This window comes from Thermobia domestica, chromosome 5 (genome assembly GCF_964235325.1).
Source record: "Thermobia domestica chromosome 5, izTheDome1.hap1.1, whole genome shotgun sequence".
In the NCBI taxonomy this organism is placed as follows: Eukaryota; Metazoa; Arthropoda; class Insecta; order Zygentoma; family Lepismatidae; genus Thermobia; species Thermobia domestica.
This window is the reverse complement of record NC_137458.1, coordinates 164,157,093-164,178,723: the sequence shown is the minus strand read 5'-3', so window position 1 is coordinate 164,178,723 and position 21,631 is coordinate 164,157,093. Positions and strand designations below refer to the sequence as shown.

The 21,631-nt window shown below is 34.6% G+C and overlaps 1 protein-coding gene across 1 annotated transcript in view; it reads right to left on the bottom strand.

The window, feature by feature from the left end:
- The window catches only part of LOC145686235 (translocation protein SEC63 homolog), a 72,470-nt gene that overhangs the window by 26,909 nt on the left and 23,930 nt on the right, over positions 1-21,631 (bottom strand). Inside the window, exons 5-9 of the mRNA XM_081759319.1 lie at positions 17,649-17,779; positions 13,888-13,980; positions 9,132-9,293; positions 7,818-8,046; positions 3,930-4,075 (exon numbers count right to left, since the gene is read on the bottom strand). Of these exons, the coding sequence (XP_081615445.1) occupies positions 3,930-4,075; positions 7,818-8,046; positions 9,132-9,293; positions 13,888-13,980; positions 17,649-17,779 (761 nt within the window). The remainder of the gene's footprint in view (positions 1-3,929; positions 4,076-7,817; positions 8,047-9,131; positions 9,294-13,887; positions 13,981-17,648; positions 17,780-21,631) is intronic.

Here is a 21,631-nt window from a genome sequence, read left to right as displayed (position 1 = left end):
TGAAAACTGTTTTTTCACAGTTCTTGGGAAGACACCGAGCAACAAATTACAGAGAAATAGTGGCTGAGTTGTTGTTATGCTACGAGAAATTTGATTGCAATATACCTCTGAAACTCCTCTTTCTTCATTCCCATCTGGACTTTTTTCCTGGGTATTGTGAAGCAGAAAGTGACGAACATGGTGAGCGTTTTCATCAAGATATTGCAGCCATGGAAAAGAGATATGAGAGTAACTGAAGTTCTAACATGTTAGCAGACTACTGATGGACTACTGCAAGGGACGCTCCAGATGTACTGTATAAAAGGCAGGCCAAGCAAACACGTTCAAAGTGAATTCAACAAGAATCTATTTTGTACGAGGGATCTCACAAAACTTATGTCTATATTGTGGTGTAGTTGTTGGTTTGAAAATTTATATTGTATTTTACTTTGCTTCTTTTGGAACTGTCGGATATTGTCTATATAGTCAATCCATTCTAAGTGATCAAGCATGTGCCGCTCAACCATCTTTAAAAAAAACTGAATGTTTATCCTATATAAGAGTACTCAAAACCACAATTAATTATTTTTTCAACATCGCATGGCGACGCAGCGATTGCCGCCATTTTGCGTTTTCTCGATTTTAAGCGTTTATGTTGTTTTGAATATCTCAGCATGTATTTGTCCTACTAAATTGAAAATTGGTGAACGTCTCCAACTTGTGTAGAGCTAAAATTTTGATTTCTTAACATTTTTGCTTAAAACCACTTAAAAGGAGTGAAATCAGGGCCTATAGTAGCAGCAATTTTGGACAATGAAGACATGTTTGGGAAGAGGAAGCAACTGACGTAGAGGTCTGAATTTGTGTGTGCATGTAGTCCGGGGTCGTAAGTTTATACTAAAAAAATTGCAGATCTGTAGCTGCTCCCAAAGGCCTGAAAAAAAAAAAATAAATAAATAAATAACTCGTAAAGTTGGGGAATTATGCCAATTTGGCACATTTCACTGTCCAATATCTCCAATGGGGCTGGATAAAAAAAATCTGAAATTTTGGTAATAGTTACTCCTTTAGTATACCGTATCACACAAAAAAGCGCGTTTTGTGTTTGTGAGCGGAAGGGGGTAAAAATATTAAGGAATGATGTCATACTCGAGGAGGTATTTTGTTCACAAATTCAACTGGAAATTCGTTGTTGTGACGTAAAATAAAGAACGATGAATGGTTAGTCCAGCCAAGGTTCTCAAGCTCGTTTCTTTCCTCTAGTTGTGATTCACTGTCTTATCACATCCACAGCAGCACTAGTGAAGAATGCAGCTATCAATAGCGAGAAAAGTCAATATGTACACTTGACAAAAAGTCCGTAAGTACTCATTGCTCTTGCTGTTTGCTATATCAATGATATTTAATCATGTTTATTTTTGTTATAACTGCAAAGTCATGAAGGAGACTGTTGTCCTTTCGTTTGACCTACAGTGCTTACAACGAATGAGTGTTCACTGACTGTGGAATGTAGATAATTCAACTATAAAGAAATTACGACTACTTCGTGCTGATTTTACTTGATGTAGCAAGAACATATTTGTACAACTTTGTTCTATCACAATTTGAAGCTCGTTATATAACATTGATTTGCGCAAAACTACCTTAATCACGGTATTTACAACTACTATGGTTAAATGTTTTCATAAATTTTAATACATTTGAAATAAACCGATACTGTTGTGCAAGGTTAATTTTTTCATAACCAGAGCTAAGAATAGTGCACTACTATTACATTTTCTCATATTATCCTTAAATGAATGCTAAAATCATAAGTTTAAACAATTTATATACTTTCGATAAAAATTTGTTGAACAGTGTTACTACTGTTATACATATTCATTACATATTCAATATTAATTAAATTTTGATTATAATACGGACGGCAGCAAATATGACAATACTGTAACTATGCAAGAAAGAATAAATGTTTTAACACAATCGTGTTTAGCATCTTACGAAGCCTTAATCAGCACCATTGTTTTCAATACAGTGAAGCTCTTTAATTTCTACATCAATTACACACAGTTTTTCTCATTCTCTTGACGTACACATTTCCTTTCTTCTTTTAATTCCCTGAGGCTTGCATCCAATGTCATTTTCTCAGCTTTCTTCTGTTCTTGTTCATTCTTCTCTACCTTTCTTTGGTCCAGATATTCTTGATAGAGTCTCCATGCATTTGAAATATAACCCAACATCTTCCTTGAGATCTCGACATTTTGGACTCCACCTGCTACTAGGATACTGTCGTACATTTAACGCTGTGCCACAATTATTTTCTTCAGCACGTCCTCTACTAACAAAGACTTATTTGTGGAAAAAATACCTTCGACAGTTGCACTGCCGTGAGACAAAATAGTGCAGATCTTTACAACATACTACAACTGTTTGAAATCCTTCTTGTTCAAGAGAAAGTTCCTGAAGGAAATATCCAGTCCTTCACCACAAGATTGAAAGATTTCCTCAAGCTTCTTTACTCCCAGATTACAGGATAAGGAGTTTCTTGGCATTTTCAGCTACTACATCATTATGGATGTTGGCATTGTGCATCACTTGGAGAAGTAGGGAAAACCTCTTCTATCCAGTTACAGGGGATCTCTGGAGAATGCCAGGACTCTTGCCAAAAGATGACAAAGCTCTTATGGCCTTGTGCTTTAGAGAACTTCCTTCTTGCAGTTTTCGTATCACTGAGCGTAATATACTACGACACTCGTGGAGAAAATCAAGTTTCTCTTCCTTTGCCGTCAAGGCTTCCAAGGGACGATTTGTTGTGCTTTAAAGAATGAAGGCTCACAGTAAAATCTTTTAGATACATTTTGAATTTTCTCCATTACAAGTGAGAATCTGCACGTAAATTTTACATAATTTTCCTGGAAAAAATTTTTATTTCCAATTCGCCATTACATTAATCATTATTCATTTGTAATTGTTGTTTTCTCCATTAGTAGGAAATGTACAGAAAAATCATAACAGAAAGATAGTATGAAGTTCCTACACTTTTCATATATTTATTTCGAATGCATTAATAGTGTAAATAATTGCTAACTTATAAAAATTAACTTTTGCTGATGCTATATTATCACATTAAAAGTTACAAATTCATATATGATATTAAAAGCACACTAAAAATTCCGATTATCTAGTTTTAAGAGATATTTTCTTAAATTTACATATACGTATTCAAAAGAATTTCTAAACTGAAATACTAATATGGATCAAATAACTAATATTTACCATCAATATACAGATACTTGATTATTGTTATTGTAAAATTTTACTATATTCCGAACAGAGTAAATATCGACAGACAAAAACACAAGTTGTGCCCTCGAATTTAACAGCACATCATCCCTAATTCTGGATAACATTCAGTGTTCATTGGAAACCTTTCGTTCTTGAAGAAAGAAAAAAAACAACTCAGACATGACTTTTTTGTATTTTCCTACAGCAATACCCTGACTAATGATTAGAAGATAAAATCTTCAGTTAAATCGTGCTGCGTATAATATATGAGATATAACTTTCTATTATTATCTCTATAACGAATTGACACGTATTTGGTGCAAAATATTAAAAGTAAAACTATCAGTGATTGAAGTTTTCCCCAAATTCAAGTGTTTTTTATATATATATATATAGTGTGTTGTGTGACAATTTTTATGCGAGTTGTACTGAGACTTTCTCAAATTAGACACACTACTGCGTATCTACGGGGTTAATTAACACTGAAAAACTACTGTTTTACTTAACTATTTTGTATCAAATGTGTCTTAATACATAACTGGTAATCAATAAATACGAGCTCCATTAATAACGTTGTTTTATATCATGATTTTATAAAGCTAGATTTTCCTTTCCTAGTCATTTATAGAATTAACCATCATAATATATCATGTTATTTGTTAACGTACCTTTCTTGAGACTAAATACTTAAGAGTTTCTTCTGAGATATGAGGCAATTGTAATAGTGGACTCTTGAACTCCCACAAGCCTTGCACTATCATTGGACACAATTTCATACAATTTTCTATTGTTTCAATATTTGGAAGCCTTGAAACTGAAAAAGGAAAGAAAAAATACAAAATGAAAACTTCACTCTGGCAATTCTACAGCATGCGGCAAAACGAACAGTACTGAAATTCGCGCATGGGTGGCGCTCAGATGCAATATGGTATGAGCTGTGAGTGCCACATGTGTGCTCAGTTGTATGTGGACTAGCGTAGTGTGCAGTTAGTGCGAAGATAATGTTACTCACAACAGAGGAGAAGGTACTTATTGACGAGCAATACTTCCGCTCATACGGTGTGGGACAGCGTTTCACTGCAGAAGATGAGCGTGCACGTCTACTGTATTGCTCTGGAGTGTTAACTATGACACATGAAGATGAAGATTTCATCAGCAACATATGGTTCAGTGATGAAAGCCATATGTACTTTGATCGCTACATCAATCGACAGTTGACTATTGGCCCTCTCTTGCATGATTTGTGTGTCTTTTACCGCACGAAAAATCTGTCGTTATAACAACAATGGATGCAGGAAGACGGAGCTATTGTCCACACTGCAAGTGAGTCACTTACCCTTCTGCTCACAAGAGTCTGGACATCGCTTGATTTCCTGTGGAACGGATTTTCCATATCCTTCCCACTCCCCTCACCTTATGACTCCAGATGCCTACAGACGGGGTATGCTGAAGGAAGCAATTTTCCGAACAGATAACTTCCTACCACTATACCGGAATTAAGAGAAAAGATTCAGTCATTTGCTTTGTCATTCCAGCAACCCGTGTTCACTAACATGTTCATCGATCTACAGGACCGCTATGAGGAATATGTACGACATAATGGTTAACATTTTTGAACACATGATGTACAGGAATAATTTCTTGTAAATTTACAATATGTTTTGAGTAACATTTAGTTGACATCCATTTGACAACCTTTCTTATGTTTCATTATGTTGTACACCAAATAAATAAATGACAACGATGTGATTTCAGTACGGTTTGTTTTGCCGCATACTGTAAATGCAGTGGGTAGCCGTTCCAGATCAAATCAACACAATTTGAAGACAAAATTTACCTTACCATCTCACATTGTCATGAAATTTTGCACAGGGGGTACCATTCATATAGACTAAGAAAAATATCAAATTTCAACTTTATATATAAACCGGTATTGCAGGTTTATAAATTTTTGTAAAGTTTCAAAAAATTGCCTAAAATACCATGTTCAATGTATTTTGAAACTGGACTTGCGTCTTTACTAATTGAGCTAGAGAGCTGGTTAAGGTATCATTTTACAGCATTTTACATGCCCCTTCCTGTAATGTACATTATATATGCTAATACAAAATAGTTTCTTCAAAATCAAAATCAAAATTTTACTTCAAAATTTTTCAAAAAGTACATATTTTAAAATTTTGAAATTCATTCCATTAATAGATAGTATTGTTGTAAAGCACCTGGCAAAATATGAATCTGGGATGGTAATGGGTTCATTGTTAAAAAATTCAAAACTAACACTAGAGTTTTCATTAATACCCTGTACGTAGTTGAAAAATACAAGTACGCAATGTTTTTTGTTTTACTTGTGGGAGTAAATGTGAAGAGTAAAGTAATGGGTCTAAAACATATCACACAGACTTGTAATCTGCTTGCAATACTTATTAGCTCATGCTCTAAAAACTTTAACTTAAAGTTAAGTTAAGGTGCTGATACTTTTGAACTTCAGTTTTATAGAAGTCAATAATATAATACTAATACAAGTTTCACAAAAATGTTACTGTAAATAAACGTGGTTTGTAAAAAAGAATACATCTAGCTCTGGTACAACAGCACGGTTGGTTGGTTTAAACCAGGTTTATTAAAAAATAAATAAATAAATAATAAAAAAAATTGTGTAAACAAAAAAGATGCCACAAATCGTGTGAATTTCATACTGACGTTTTCATATATTTCGAAGCATCTGTGTTAGTTGAATCTAACTTTCGCTTTGTAATTAAGGGGTCCCGATGAGCCACAAAATTTCTCTCAGCTGGAAACCGAGTAGTGGTTCAGATGTCACTTATGTCCAATCCTTCATAACCTCGCTGTTACGTAAGAACGTTAAGCCTAAACAAACCAAACGAACTGAAACAGCTTAAGCGGGTAGGCCCGGGTCTACCCAAAAATTTTGAAAAATATGAACGTTTTAAAAATAATAAACATACTGTATATTTATTGCCAAGGAACAAATCCTATACTTAAAAATAAAATAAAATAAAATAAATTGACCTACTCAAAATTAAAATCCTGAAGCTGCCCTGCTAACGAAACAAATTCTATCTTATCTATATGCTTGCCTGAGTGTCTGTTTCATAGTTATCAATGTTTTTAACTTTGCTTAAATATACTGATAAAAGTAGGCAAACTTCATCGACTACATCTGTACCTTATCAACTGGACTTTTTAATTTTCTTGAGTAATATCTCATACCAAATTTTTAATTTTAAAATTCCAGCATTCACTGTTTGTATAAACGCCATTTTAGCACACTGTTATCAGGGACGTACGCAGGAATTTATTTCGAGTGATCCACAGCTTTTCAGCAAGGGTCCAAATTCAATGAGGCGAAATTGTATTAAAATTTTCAGATGGTTTACAGGGTTGGAAAAAGGGAGTGTCAAAACTTCAATTAGACTTCAATTAGAAGACATGTCAGGCTATGTCACCGCTCGGCGCTCGCTATGAAGCAAATTTGTGGTTCGGGTATGTTGTTTTACAGAAAAATGAAGAACTTGATGAAGTAAAAATACCTTCTTCATCCACCTGGGCCATCTCCATCATTCTCATATCCAAGAAATGCTGATGTTCTGTGGATGTTAGTAGTGGACGTTCTCACAAAAGTGAATCCTGTAACTCCCACTGGAAGAAGTTATGTTCTCCTTGAAAATGATGTATGCCGAACAAATGTGGCTTTTTCAAACTTCAAATGGCACTACTACTCATTGAAATGTTTTACTATGGACTCAACTATACTCCTTCCTCAAGTAAGTGTTCAATTTTATTTTCACAGTAGTGTAAAATTTAGCATTCTTGTGTTATTACCCTACGTACAGAGTATTCTTGAAAAATCAAGTATTAATTTTGAATTATTTTAACAATGACCATTACCATCCCAAATTCATATTTTGCCAGATGCTTTACAACGATACTATCTATTAATGTCAAAAGTTTGAAATATGTACTTTTCGAAAAATTTTGAAATAAAATCTTGATTTTGAAAAAGAAAATTCTGTATTAGCCTATTATATGATATAATGAGATTTGTGTAAACTAAAGTCATATCGCTAATTTATAACGGGTGCTCTACCAGAAGGCAGCCTCGTTGATATTCATCTGTTGTAAAGATTTCAAGAATTTTGTTTACATTTTTGCAGTCTATGAGAAAATAGAGGCGGCAAAACGGTAATAGACGGTTACGCAAGATTGCTTGGCGTGAGCAAAGCTAGAGTCGAATAAATTTTGTATAGAGTAATTTTATGAGGACTATGGTCCTCAGATTCGACCGACCACTGGAGGGAGACATTTCTGGCATGTCCTGTAAAAACCTCATTTCATTTATTCTCTTATACAGTACATGCAGGTACGCCATGCAAATACTTTATTTCCTCTTGATCTTTAAATCAACATTTTCCGGAGGTACCTTCGAGTGGGACACCCTATATATATATATTTCAAACATTCATTATTACTAATTTATTGGTAACTGTATTACTTATAACACTAAAGGGTACAATTATATATACACATATACTTACTTCTTCGCGCATACGCTAGCAGTATTAGCTGGGATACACAGTTGACCATTTCTTGTATCAAATACGGGCACTTTTTAACAATTAGCATTCTGTCAATATCTAAAGTTTTTGCTGGAAGAGGTATTCTGGATAAATGCGCATGAAGGAGAGCACGAGCCTTGACTGAATAACCATAACAAAGTGGGCGTTCCTTGTTCTTTTCCCCTAGATTGGGAATCTGTTTTATTAACTACAAAAAAAGAAATAATAATTAATTAACATAATAGTTATTTTATACATTACTTTCCCTGAAATTGTTTTCACATAATTCATTATTTTGTTATTACTATTATTATTTAGGTTAAATAACTGAGCCTCTAGTGCTACGGCACACGAAAGTCTACAACCAAACCAGATGGTCACGTTCAAACTCTGTGACGACTGATACTCCAATCAATTGATGCCATTATTTCTAGTTATCTAGACCGGATTACTGAAATAAATCCAGTGTAGACAATCCGATCGACTTCAGAATGACCAGAATATGTGTCAATGTGATTGTTAATATACTGCCTATTGATGTGACGAAAAGGAATATTAGAACTAGAATAAAGAAGCATGTAAGATATGCCAAGGATGAACATTCTGCGATTTCAACTTTGGAGGGGATGTATTTGTATAAAGGTTGCACCCGAACGTTTCGTATCATGTTACATCATGTATGTAATTACTGCAAATACTGTTTTGCGAGCTAAAATAAAACCTACAAAGTTCTACATTTTTATAAAACCCGAAATAAGTACCTCATACTAGTAAATAAAGTAGATAATTTTTGGAAGTATGTTTCAATCACTGTCTACCTTTCAAGCAGGTTGTTCCTGTTTAAAAATGAATTTAAACCTCAAAAACATTGAATTATTGGAGTAGAAAAGGTGTTGAACTTTCAGGACTGCAATATTTTAAAGTAAGATATTACATATATCCTGTATCCACACTTTAGAAAATACCACTATGAAAAAATGCGAAACATCGTTCTTTAATATTCTTTAATATTAAGAAATTTATATCAATTCAACCTGACTGACTTCATTTTTAAAAAATCAACCTTCAGGCTTCTATGAGGTACAGCGCATGCCTAGCAACATATTATAACCCGAATACCCCCAAAAATAACTGATACAAAAACAGATCTAACATCCAACATTGAGAACGAGACAAATACCCCTATGAAAATGCTTTCAGTTTTTTCAATGATTCTAAAAAACTCACTGCAACATGGAAAATAAGTTTAGATTTGAAAAAGCAAACACTCAGAACATAATGTACAATCCTTACCATAGGCACTTCAACATTATCTGTAGCTCTTTCTTGTATTTCTGAGTTATGCCCCTTCTCAAATTCTAAAGAAGCTGCCAAAATCATTAACGCTCTCTTCAGAGGCATTGACGGTGTTTTGTGGAAAAAATAATAATACATTTGAGTTGTATCTAGTAATACCTGAAATCAATAATGTTGCAATTAATTAAATACACATTAACAGACCACAAAATAAAACAATAAAACAATTTCTTAGTCTAGTTATTCGTCTGTAGTAGTTAATCATTTTTTTTAAGACTCGTTATTCACCTACAGAAGTACTAAATTATGCCAATTACAGAAGTATGCAAAAGAATTCACCTACAGAAGTATGCAAATTATCCGACAGAAAGGATTATTCAGAAGTTCGTTCATCATTCAACCAGAAAAGCTTACTTCTTTCTGCCAACATATGTACTTGTGTAATTCTTCATTTAGAATTACTGACAGCTATACTTCTGTTACATGTTAATTAAGAAAATGTAAATATTGCTGAGCGTGCTTTCCGAAGTGTACTTGCAGTAACCGCACAGGGAACAAATTGGTTGGTAATAGTAACACAGGAGGAAGGGAGTAATTAATGAAGAAAAATCATCTCACCTTATACGAAAAAGTCTTCCTGAACTGACTCCATAACAATTTTCCAAGGTCCCCTCCCAACCTTCACATCCCTTCACAAAAATTAGTGCTTGAAATCCACTAGATCTCCAAGGACGAAATGCCTGTGAAGTTGGTCCTATATTCCATACCAGTCTAACTTTTTAGCATTCTGCCATTTCGGTAGCTGAGATTCTTTTAACCTCATTTTACATCCTGAAACGCATCCATTATCAAGCATTCCATGGTAGCGCATTCGGATTCCTGCATTTATCTATTCAGTATATATTACCCATCCCAACAGCATATTCGACCACACCTTTTTACGTTCCTAAAAATACCATTCTCCCCAAATTCTTCCACATCCGTTACAAGATAGTACGAATTGTCTTGTTTATGAAACGTCTACCTAATCTTCATCGTCTGTAAATATCGTTACTCGTTACCCGTTCACTCAGCTTCTCATACGCCTATTTTCATCTTTACTATTTTTATTTATTTATTTATTTTTTTCTCCATTAATTTATTAGTAGTACATATGTCACATTTCACAGTTAGGGATACGCTACTTCACTTTGCTGGCTGACTGATTAGTGTTTAGCGAGGGCCTGGACTACCTATATACAGAACCCTGACGCTAATAGCCGTTTGAGCCCCAACCTCCTATCATCTGTTTGCAAAGTTACCTTACATTTAAACATTAAATCATTATTAGGAAAACCTAATAAAAATAGTATACAGTACCGTTAACTTTCTTTATAGTTTGTATTTAATAGGGGATGATAGGAGAACAGTAGAAATAAATGCAGAGATATTAGTAAACGCTTGCAGGGACATGGGTTTAGAAGTAAATGCAGAGAAAACTAAATACATGGAAGTGCGTCGGGACCGTAATACGGCAAATTGTGGAGGCGTTAAAATATTAAATAATACTTTTGATAAAGTGGATACTTTCAAATATTTAGGATCAATATTAACAGACGAAAATTATATTCACGAAGAAATTAAATGTCGACTAAAAGCAGGGAATTCGTGTTACTATTCGGTTCAAAATCTCTTGTCGTCGCGAATTCTGTCGAGGAATTTGAAGCTTAAAATATATAAAACGATAATCATGCCTGTTGTTCTGTATGGTTGCGAAACATGGTCGCTTACTCTGAGGGAAGAACATAGACTGAAAGTATTTGAGAACAGGATCCTGTGAAGAATATTCGGACCCAAGAGGAACGAGAATGGGGAATGGCGGAAGCTTCATAACGAGGAACTACATAGTTTATACGGTTTACCCAACATTGTTAGGGTCGTCAAGTCTAGGAGGCTTAGGTGGGCAGGTCATGTAGCTAGAATGGAAGAAAGTAGAAACGCTGTCAAAGTCTTGACTGGTAGACCCATAGGAAAACGACCATTAGGAAGACCTAGGCGCAGATGGGAGGATAATATTAAGATGGATCTCGCAGAGATAGGAATACAAAGTAGAAACTGGATCCAATTAGCTAAGGATAGAAGTCAGTGGAGAGCTTTTGTGAACGCGGCACTGAACCTCCGGGTTCCATAGGCCATAGAGTTAGTTAGTTAGTTAGTTATTACCGCTAAAACATAATCATAATGATAGCTTAAGTATGAAATATTTCAGTCTAACGTCCCAAGGTAATGCCTTCTACGCTAAGGGAGATGGATGATTAAGTCAAGTGAGTGATGATGGAAGTGATGGAATGAGAATGTGTGAGGAATCGGGAGTACAATGGATACGACGTTGTCGATCGCAAACTTACTTCATCGGGAATCAAACCAGGAATCCCATGCACCAGAGGTAAGCGCTTTACCACTGAGTCACCGTGACCCCAGTGATACCTTAAAATACTTTGTTCAATATATTATAGTACTTCTGCACTATGATACTTTTGTAACAGCTAAAGCATCGTACTTAAAATATGAAAGTGATATTCTATTCAGCCTACTTGCGAATTATGGTAATAAAGTGTAGGTTATATTTTGTTAACTGCAAGTTTGACATTTTACACTATTAAACAGACAGGATACACATTTTACAGGAAAGAAACACGGAACAGTATAAAACTATATATAATAAAATGTTCCAGAATCAATATAATATTAGCACACTGATACTCCCTGACATTAAACTGTAACTTCAACTTTAATTCGACACTTGATCTGGCTATTTAATCTATCACCAAACGTTTGTCAATACAAAGTAAGTCTCTCTCAACTCAAATTACAATTAAAAGAGAGAGTATTTCGTTTAGTTAAACATGATTAAACGATTCTTAGCAATTTTTAATTTACGTACTTAGCATTCATTATTTGTATGTAAAAATCATGGAAATGACTTCAAAAACTTGAAAAACACATTTTTAAATATCAGTATTTCTATCTCCAATATTCTTTACATTATTATTATTATTTTTCATTTTCCAGTCCTGAGAGCTCCCTGGCGATTACCAAGTAGCCAGATTAGCCAATCCGGGCTTGGCTTAGTGTCCCTTTCAGCAGTGAGGGTATATGAGACGTGGAACTTGAACATGAGCTCCCACCCGGAATCGAAACAGAGTCTCGCGCGTCGAAGATGTGCACGCTAACCACATAATTACAGGGGAGCTCTATGCGACTTAACTGTGTATTTATACACGCATAGCATTTAAGAAAATAAACAATATGTCCCAGCAGAAGGAGAAAAAACTGTCAGATATTATTGGCAGCGAACGACAGAACTTTAAGTGATACATAAGATATTCCTTCGATTTTTTGAAAACTACGCATAAGAATTTATCCTCATGTATGTTATTTTGTACAGCTCAATGTGATATATCTCTTATATTTGGAAATATTTTAGTTCAACAGAAACTAAAATTTACGAGTTAATTATAATGTTAGGCTATATCTCATTAACCATACTATGTACTGTTGTGTTGGTAGTTTCATAATGTAAGAGTTCTATGAGGAGATATTTCAGCATCAGTTTCACCTCAATATCTGCCATGGCCCTCGTACAGCACCAATTTTTGCTCAGAAATGATTTTTTTTTTTTTTTTTTTTTTTTTTTTTTTTTTTTTTTTTTTTAATTTTATCGAAAACTATGCTAAGCTTTTACACTCATGCATATCATCTTGTTAACTCAATACTGTTTACCGAGTTTTCCGTATAATAATGTAGAACTTTTCCCGAAATTTTTCTTACTTAATTTTCATCTCGTATAATTTCCCATCATCATCATCATTACTCTTAACACTGAACACTTTATTTTCAGCTTGTAACAATGATTATACCCTTTTCTGTGAAGGGTGTATACATGAACTAAAGGATAAATGCACTTTACCAAATGGGGCCGCGGTGGCTCAGTGGTAGAGCGTTCACCTCTAGTGCTAGGGGTCCCGGGTTCGATCCCAGCCCAGCCAAGTGAACTTTGTGGTGGACAAACACCGTGTGCGTGGGTTTTCTCGGGGTTCTCCCGTTTCCTCCCACTTTCTTCATTCCACCATTTCATTCATTACTCATCATCACCGTCTCCTTTAGCCTAACCGGCATAACCGTGGGACGTAAAACTCAAAAATTTCATTTTTCAGTCTACCAAATTTCTGGGAATGATTTTTTTCTGAGTCTAGCGAAATATACAAAAATCTAATAAACGCTAGGTTAAAAACTTCTGCCAAAGGTGTAGAAAGTCATTTTTGAAGTAACCGAGTTTGAAAGTTATGTGGAATATACTTCAAGTGGAAAGTGGTGACGTAGTACAAGTTCTACCTAAATATCATGTTTATGAATCCTATACAATACACTTTAGAAAACGCGGCCGGATATCGGAAGAATTTCTAGGAACGGTAAGTTTTTTGTATAGGAACGGTAAGTTTTGTTAACATTAATATTTGAACAGAATTTGTACTAGTTCCTGTATAATTTCGAGATTTCTTTTCGTTATGTTGGGGTTACGAAACTTCTAAATCCTTTCAAAGCTCACATTCATTTTTTTTATATATAGTTTTTACTTATATTTATTTAATTCTTTTTCACTCCTACTGTATCTTAAAAATGAAAGCTTTGGAAAAAATAATGGTGACATCAGAAAAGAACAAAATATCCACGCAAGATGTATCTGATCTCTTACTGCATATATCATACTCACCTGATCTCCAGAATAACGTATTGACTTGTACCACCACATTCCAACAACAGTTGGTAATGCTACCATAAACACTAACGCGTAGAGGCCCAACACCTGCAAACAATAAGAAAAAGATTTCAGTTTAATATTCTATTTCAGTACTGAGGTTTTATCACAAGTACGAGAAAAAAGAAATACACTGCACACATCTAAACACTTCCGTACCGACTTTTAGGATCGTGGGTGTATTTGAACAACTTCAAATAAAATATTGAACTTTTTTTTTTTTCCTTTCTTCTGCTACTTGTTTCAATTCATCGAAAACTTTCAATACTGACGAGTTTTTTTTTCTTGTGAGGTGAAGGTGAAGAGAACGGTTCCTTGACATTTTAGGTTTGATAATTGAATACACCTAACAACCTGAATGGATCATTTCTTAAGGAATTTCTCCTGCACCTTTTTTCTTTTGTTTTCCCACTAAGTGAACCAATAGTATGACTCTATGTGTGTTTGCTCCTGTGATCAACTTTTGTCCTGAACCAATCAAGTTTTTCGACCCCCCACCTCAAAATAAATAATATATATATATATATATATATATATATATATATATATATAAATATTAGTTTGTGATTTTAGTTCCACTTGACTTCCATGTGTACCTCATTATAATATATAGTAATTCGTTTAGGTGCCTTGGTATAAATTTCGAGTGCATGTCTGTAAGTATGTGTTATGCTTCTGTCTCTTAGTTTCCATTTTCGTATAATGAAGAACTGTACTTTTTCAATGTTAGCCTTTTAGTAAAGGACATGTCAATTCTGAAATAGTTTTGTGTTGAACTTTTGAATCCTTAATATTCTCCTTAATTCTAGTTCATATAATTCTGGCAAAAATCATTAAAGACAAATATACATATTACTAGAAGGAAAACACTGGCAATATTAGCTTATTTTGTGAGAAAGTAAAAATAAGACGACGCACGAAAAGATACATTTCTAATTTTTTTGGAAAATTACTCATCCAGGTTATTACGATACACTGTTAATGAGTCTCTTTCATCCCCTTCTAAACTCCCCCCCCCCCTCAAAAAAATCATTAATGTTGAAAGCTTTTGGAGAATGAAAACAAACAGCAGATAGATTCGACAAAGTAAATTAATTAATTAATTAATTAATTAAAAATCTAAAAAAAAAAACTAAGAAATTAAATATGTTCTCTGCGTGTCAATCACATACTAAATAGTTTAACATGTTAAAAAACAAAGAAAATACGAGAATTAGAAATTTTACTATAAACTAGATTTACAAACTAGGTAAGAAAATCACGAATAATTTAAAGGTCTATGTTAAATTATAAATAATTTAAAGGTTCCAAGTGTAGAAGTAAATTTCAAATTTATTGATATTATACGTATACTTGGAATGCTCCCAAAATTGGCAGGATTTTGTTTTAATTTCATCTGCATTGCACTGTAAGTTCCTTTCACCATATGCACACCCGTTAGTGTGAATCAGAACTTCTCTGTCCATCTTTAAAGAACTTTTCATTGAAAAATCAATGAGAGGGAGTTCAATATACGGAACGAGTTCAACAGAACTCACACAATCTGGCTTAAACTTAGCATAGTGGCAGACCTTGCCCTGCTATACAACAAGCCTGTGAAATAATATGGTGGCAGACCTTTATGCGTAAAATCAAATGAAGGATATTTTATGACTAAGCGTAAGTATTACTATTCGGAGCCTCTTTTATCCACTTATCTACAGTACAGTTTTATGTAATTTTAAAGTTCCGAAATCGCACATAACGCAGAGGCTTCTTCATTTTTGGAAATTATGATAGTCTCTGGAAGCTAGATTTGGTATACAAGGTGGATGTGAAAATAATTCCCAGCGCTGGTCTTTTAAATCCCCTTTGCTTGATACGTAGTATATGCTATAATGTTGCAATGATAGTTGGTTATGGACCTTTCAAGTGAATGTTTGACCAGACAAATGATAGGAATAAAACATTTTTTATTGTTTATTTTAAACATATTTTAGAGCAATCTTTACAACGATAAATACTTTCTTTCTTCACTTTCAATGGAAACATTTTAATTATTCCACTACAATTTCCAAGAGCCATTCTCGTTAAAGTATTGTAGTAATAGCAAAGCATATGTCACTACACCCCAACTCCGGCAGGTAGAGATGAATAGTAGAACAAAAGAAGAAAGTTCGACTATTACACTATTCCTCCATACTGACAAGTGAGTTCTTACAATAAAGACAAGAAAAGGAGGGAACAAATCGGATTAGGATGCCAGGAACATTTCACTCACCAAGGATGTTCTAAATGCCTGTAACTGAAGACTAGTTCATCAACCAAAGATAGATTTCTCCTAGACTCGAAGCCTGATTAACTTACTGCATAATTTGCTGAATTCTAGTTTTATGTATACGAATAGGCTCCAACCAACAATGGAAACGAAATTTCAGCCCGATATCGTGTCGTGCCTTTAAAGCAGGGATGTAATTGTTTAGTGACACGATACTAGTTGCTTCCATCTACTATCCAAAGTAGACAGGAATAAATTATACTAATATCTCCACCAACCTACTTAGTAGGATTTTGTATTTCAACATGCGAAGGTGATTGAATAATTATAATCTAGGCATTTAACTTTAAATTATGCATTTATTGTCTTTTACTTTTAGTAGAGTTAGGTGTCGGATGTTGTGATGTAGATTTAAGTAAAATAGCTACATCACATTAATAAACCTGTTGGCGAATCAGTCAATTTGAGAGTAACAGAGATGCATTACTACATACCTCGTTGTAAACTGGAGTCGAACTCCTGGACACGGAGTTCGTCGTCGATGTCCCACACACAGCGGATGGCTGTCCACTGGAATCACTGTTGTTCTCCAGATGGGTTTCCAAGAACTGATCTCCTAACGGATTCTCTGGGACTGATCCTCATTCAGTCCAACATTACCTTTTTATGTTAATTTTAATTATGACGAATTTTGTTGTTCTCTTACCAAATTCTGCAGCTCATACATCTCTGTGCTGAAATCGCAGTTTCTGCATTTTCTCTCATTGACCAAATTCTCCAGACAGTTTACGTCTGCGATTTTCACAATTTTACCTAATTTTGATAATGTGTAATTGTGAACACAAATTTATACAGAGTTTACATTTTTCTTGTTGCTTCAGTATTTGTTTATATTCTTGTGACACTTGCAGACTCGTGTCTGTTACTTCATGAAAACAACAATCATAAGCAGTATGTAATCTGATGTTATAATCTGTCTGTCTGCAACCTAATTAATTTCTCACAACAAGTTAATTTATAAACAATACTTTACTTTTTCTCTTTTTAGCCAATTAATAAAATTGAATGAATTTTGATATTAAAAATATTACTGAATTTTGGCGTACCGTGACAATATATATATATATATATATATATACAGGTGCTATGATTATTGCGAAAACCACAGGTAGCAGATTACTCCATGTGCAACGGAACCGTAAACCGTATTCAATAAATATACAGAAGAAGATAAACAAGGCATGAACGTAAATACAACTCGATCTATCTTCAAGAGCTGATTCCTCTCAGGATGCCTCCAGAATACACAATGTGAAATATAAAGAAAGAATTACACTAACTGACGCAAATTATATAAAATGGTCACACATAGTTATATTAGTTATATACCACTCGTAACCATTCTCGCTAGAGTTAATATATATGCTCATTTGATTTGTTATTACAGAACGACACTTACCCATACTGAATTTTCTTTCTCAACGATCCAAGAGGGCAAAGCAATACCAAAGCTCATGGCTCCTGGACCGTCTGGATTTCCGTATCTTTCCCAGTTCTTTCGAGCTTCATCATCCGTTAATGCTTGATATGCTGTGAACAAGATATAGATGGTAAGTTAATACACAAAGCCTACATACATAACTCAAGTATCTTTAGTTCATTCTACGGTGTTCACGAAATCTTGTCCCATGAACTTTGAAATGTTATAAGTCGGAAGTGAAACGTGTAACATGAATGTGGATTGCACACGAAGAACGTGTGATTTTTTAGCATATTTTTCTGAGGAACTGAAATGCACCATGTAAGTAAGGAAATATACGTAAGGATAAGAATGGCATTAGGTCTAAAAATAAAACTGATGAAAACTCTTTCTTTGCCCGAAAACTTTTCCAAAAACCAATGCCACCATAACTTCTTGTAATTTTAAACATAACACGTACTAAAATATCGAAACAAATCGACATGTGTTTACAATGCACGGATTGACAGTTAAATAGCAATTTATGACGTCAGCTTTTTCTGAGAATTTTTTGAGTGTCACCAACACTGCAAAGCACCAAACTGCACTAAGTGATGCGCGACGGATGTCTGTACATTATAGCAAAAAGCAGAACGAAAACCTGGAATACACTTCTATTTAGAGAGGTGTATACACTTCGATCTAATTAATACTAACGTGAAATCTAATTAATACTAACGTGACTGGCAACACTTTTCTTTTTTAAACATCATCTTTGAGCAGATGTTGGAACTGCCCGCTTTCATGCAGCATATCATATGAAGCCGTATATTACAAAACACTGTCCTCAAAGCAACGCGCTTCATGCTATTAATGAGGTGCGAGGGCGGCATAAGCAAAAGGAAGACTACGGATTTTGCCCCCTCCTCTCGTCTTCAACAAGATAATACGGAAAACTAAGCATTTACCATGTTAAGATATGTATAAAAAATACTGCGTGACCTGAAACTACACGAGATGGGGTGCTTAAATTTTCTCTTAGTGAATTCCTCTGTACGGTTCTGGCGTGTATGATGCTTGCCTGGGAGAACTTGTAATGCTTGTTTTTGTTAGGTACATAACTTTTAAATTACTCTACAAAACGTAATTGAGTGGAAAAGTCAAACATACGAGGGGCCATAAACTCTCTCAATGATCAAGTCTCTACAATACACTATCACTACACACATTGGTCCACGTAATGAATGATTTATGGTGAATCATATTGATACAACCACCTCGCTACCCAGTGGCAAGCTCGCCCCCCTTCGGTGCGAGGGATCCCAAGTTCCGTTGCTGGTGGATGAAGCGCTGAAGCCATCACAGTGGTTCGGATTTCACCTTAAACTGTAGGTCCACGTCTAATATAAGCCTTGGAGCTCAAAAAGGATGTTAACTCCACCAAACAAATAATAAATCCCATTCGTCGTTCTCTAATGTGGACACGAAGACCTGCCATTAGGGGTGAACCCATGGTGAGGTCCACCGGGTCCACATTCTCACAAAACTTTCTAACTCTTTTTTAAATAATATACTTGTGTTTTGTCTGCGCCAAGGGAGCACTGCCGGGAGTCCACTCGGTTCAGATCCCCTCCAATCTTTCGACTCTTGTCCGGACCCCTTCCACACAAAAAATTGGCGTGTGTATCACCTCACTCCAACACAGATTTGTATTGTCCTGACTTGAATTGGCTCCATTTCAGCCTTGACTTTGCGAGACAGTGTTGTTAGCCAACAAACAATTTAAGTAACTTTATGAACTATTTTTGCTTCAGATGTTAAAATTTAAATTAGCTAGATTTTCATTAATTCATTCTTTTCAATGATTTTCCTACAATATATAGATACGCATCATCTGGTGCAGTTTAGTGCTCGCAATGTTGGCTGCGTCAAGAAATTCTCATAAAACTACATTTTTAAGTTGACATCATAAAACGCTATTTAACATTGTACACAAAGGCCAATTTGTTTCGATATTTTAACACGTACCATGTCTAAAATTACACAAGAAGTTCTCGTGACACTGGAATTTGGAAACGTTTTCATTTTCATTTTTAACCTCACGCCACTCTTACTCTTCTCACGTGTGTTCTTATTTATGTGGCTTATTTCACTTTCTCACAAAAAATAAGGCAAAGAATCACACTTTTCTCGTGTGTAATCCCCATTTATGTCGCATGTTTCATTTCCGAGTTGTAATACTCTAAAGTTCACAAGATAAGCCTTCGTGAGCACACTGTAGTTTGGGTTTTTCTTTATGTTTACAGTTATCACTATAACTAGAGATAACTAGAGATGCAAGGGCTCGGAAAAAAAACCGGCTTTTTTGGAAAAAAACTCGGTTTTTTCTGCTTCGCTTTTTTGCTGGGGAAATTTTGGGCTTTTTTCAAAATTCTGCTTTAAATTGATAAAGCAGACTTTGTTTCGCTTCTCTATAACACAAAAAGTTATTTAATTAGTGGTTGATGCTGATAATCATATAAAACCTCGAAAATAAACCATGAATTTCGAAAAGATATTTCAAACAATTTTACTTCAACATATTTACATTATGAATTCCACAGGATTAACCAATGTATATAATAAGAAGTTTTTAACTTCCTATATACAAAAGTAAGCAGAGTTGGCAAGAACCATGGTTGTTTTTGAAAATGCCAAAAACCCGTTTTTTGGGGGATGTTTAAACCAGGCTTTTTTGGTTTAAACCAGGTTTTTTGATTTAGATATTTTGCTTTATGTGTTTATATTACATATTCACAGAAATAAGTTTGTTTCGCCTTGGTGTTGTTATGCAACAGCGGGGTTATGCTGGAAGAAGTCCCATAAGCTTAAAGAAGTCCGGTCAGTAAATGTCTTAAATTGAGAAACTCCCGCCCTAGCCATCGGGAAAATCCCGTCATTACTTGAAATGTAAAACAATAACGGGAAACTCCTGTTATTGCTTTGCATGTAAAATTTAAAGGTCAACGTATCATAATCAGTACGCTAAAACTGAGGTATTAAATTACAAATTTAGTACGTAGATATCATTGAAAGTCCAATCCAAGCTAATGTTTGAAGCTACGTAGGCAATCGATAAATTTTGCCAATTTCTATCAATATATTTAAGCAATCTTGGCTTCTTTATAAAACAACAGGCATTTAGGCATGCAGAAATATACAATTTGGTTTGTTTCGTATGTTTAGGCTTAACATCCTTACGTAATACCGAGGTTATCAAGAAGAAGACTTTCGCTTAAAGTGACATCCGAGCCGCTACTTGGTTTACGCATGAAAAAAGGGTTGTGGTTCGACCGAGAATTGAACATGGGACACCTTGATTAAAAGGTGAAAGGGAAATAAAACTAATGCAGGTGGTTTGATATATGGAAACGTCACATTGAAGTTCACAAGATTCGCATTTTTCGTTCTTTTTATCGTTTTGGTTTAAACCAGTTATTTAAAAAAAAGTTGGTGTAAACCAGCCAACCCTAAAAGTTAACACTTCTTTTTAAAAAATACACAAATAACTAGCAAAATTGTATGTTGTATTTTTACTCCAAAATATTCCATACCCTCTTTTTGAAACAAAATAAATTAAAATAAAACATAAGAGAAATATTAGGTTGCACATCTAGAGCGTTTGGTTCTGTATATTCTTGAAATTCTACAGTTAAGTTTTATATAACCACCATCACGGTTTACCCAATCCTCAGTTTTCTTAAGTTTTAACAAGAGGGATTCAACATATCATTACGGAACTCCCCCCGCAAAAAAAAACAAAAAAAAAAAAACTACGGAATATATTTAAGTTAAGCTAAATACAACTGCACAACAAACATGACTGAGTGGTTAGCTTTTGCGCTTCTATCGGGAAGTCCGGGATTCAACCCAGCATTCGACCATTCTGACAAAGCTTTTCTTCATTCCATCTGTGAATGTAGAAATAGTGCGTGTACTGTGAG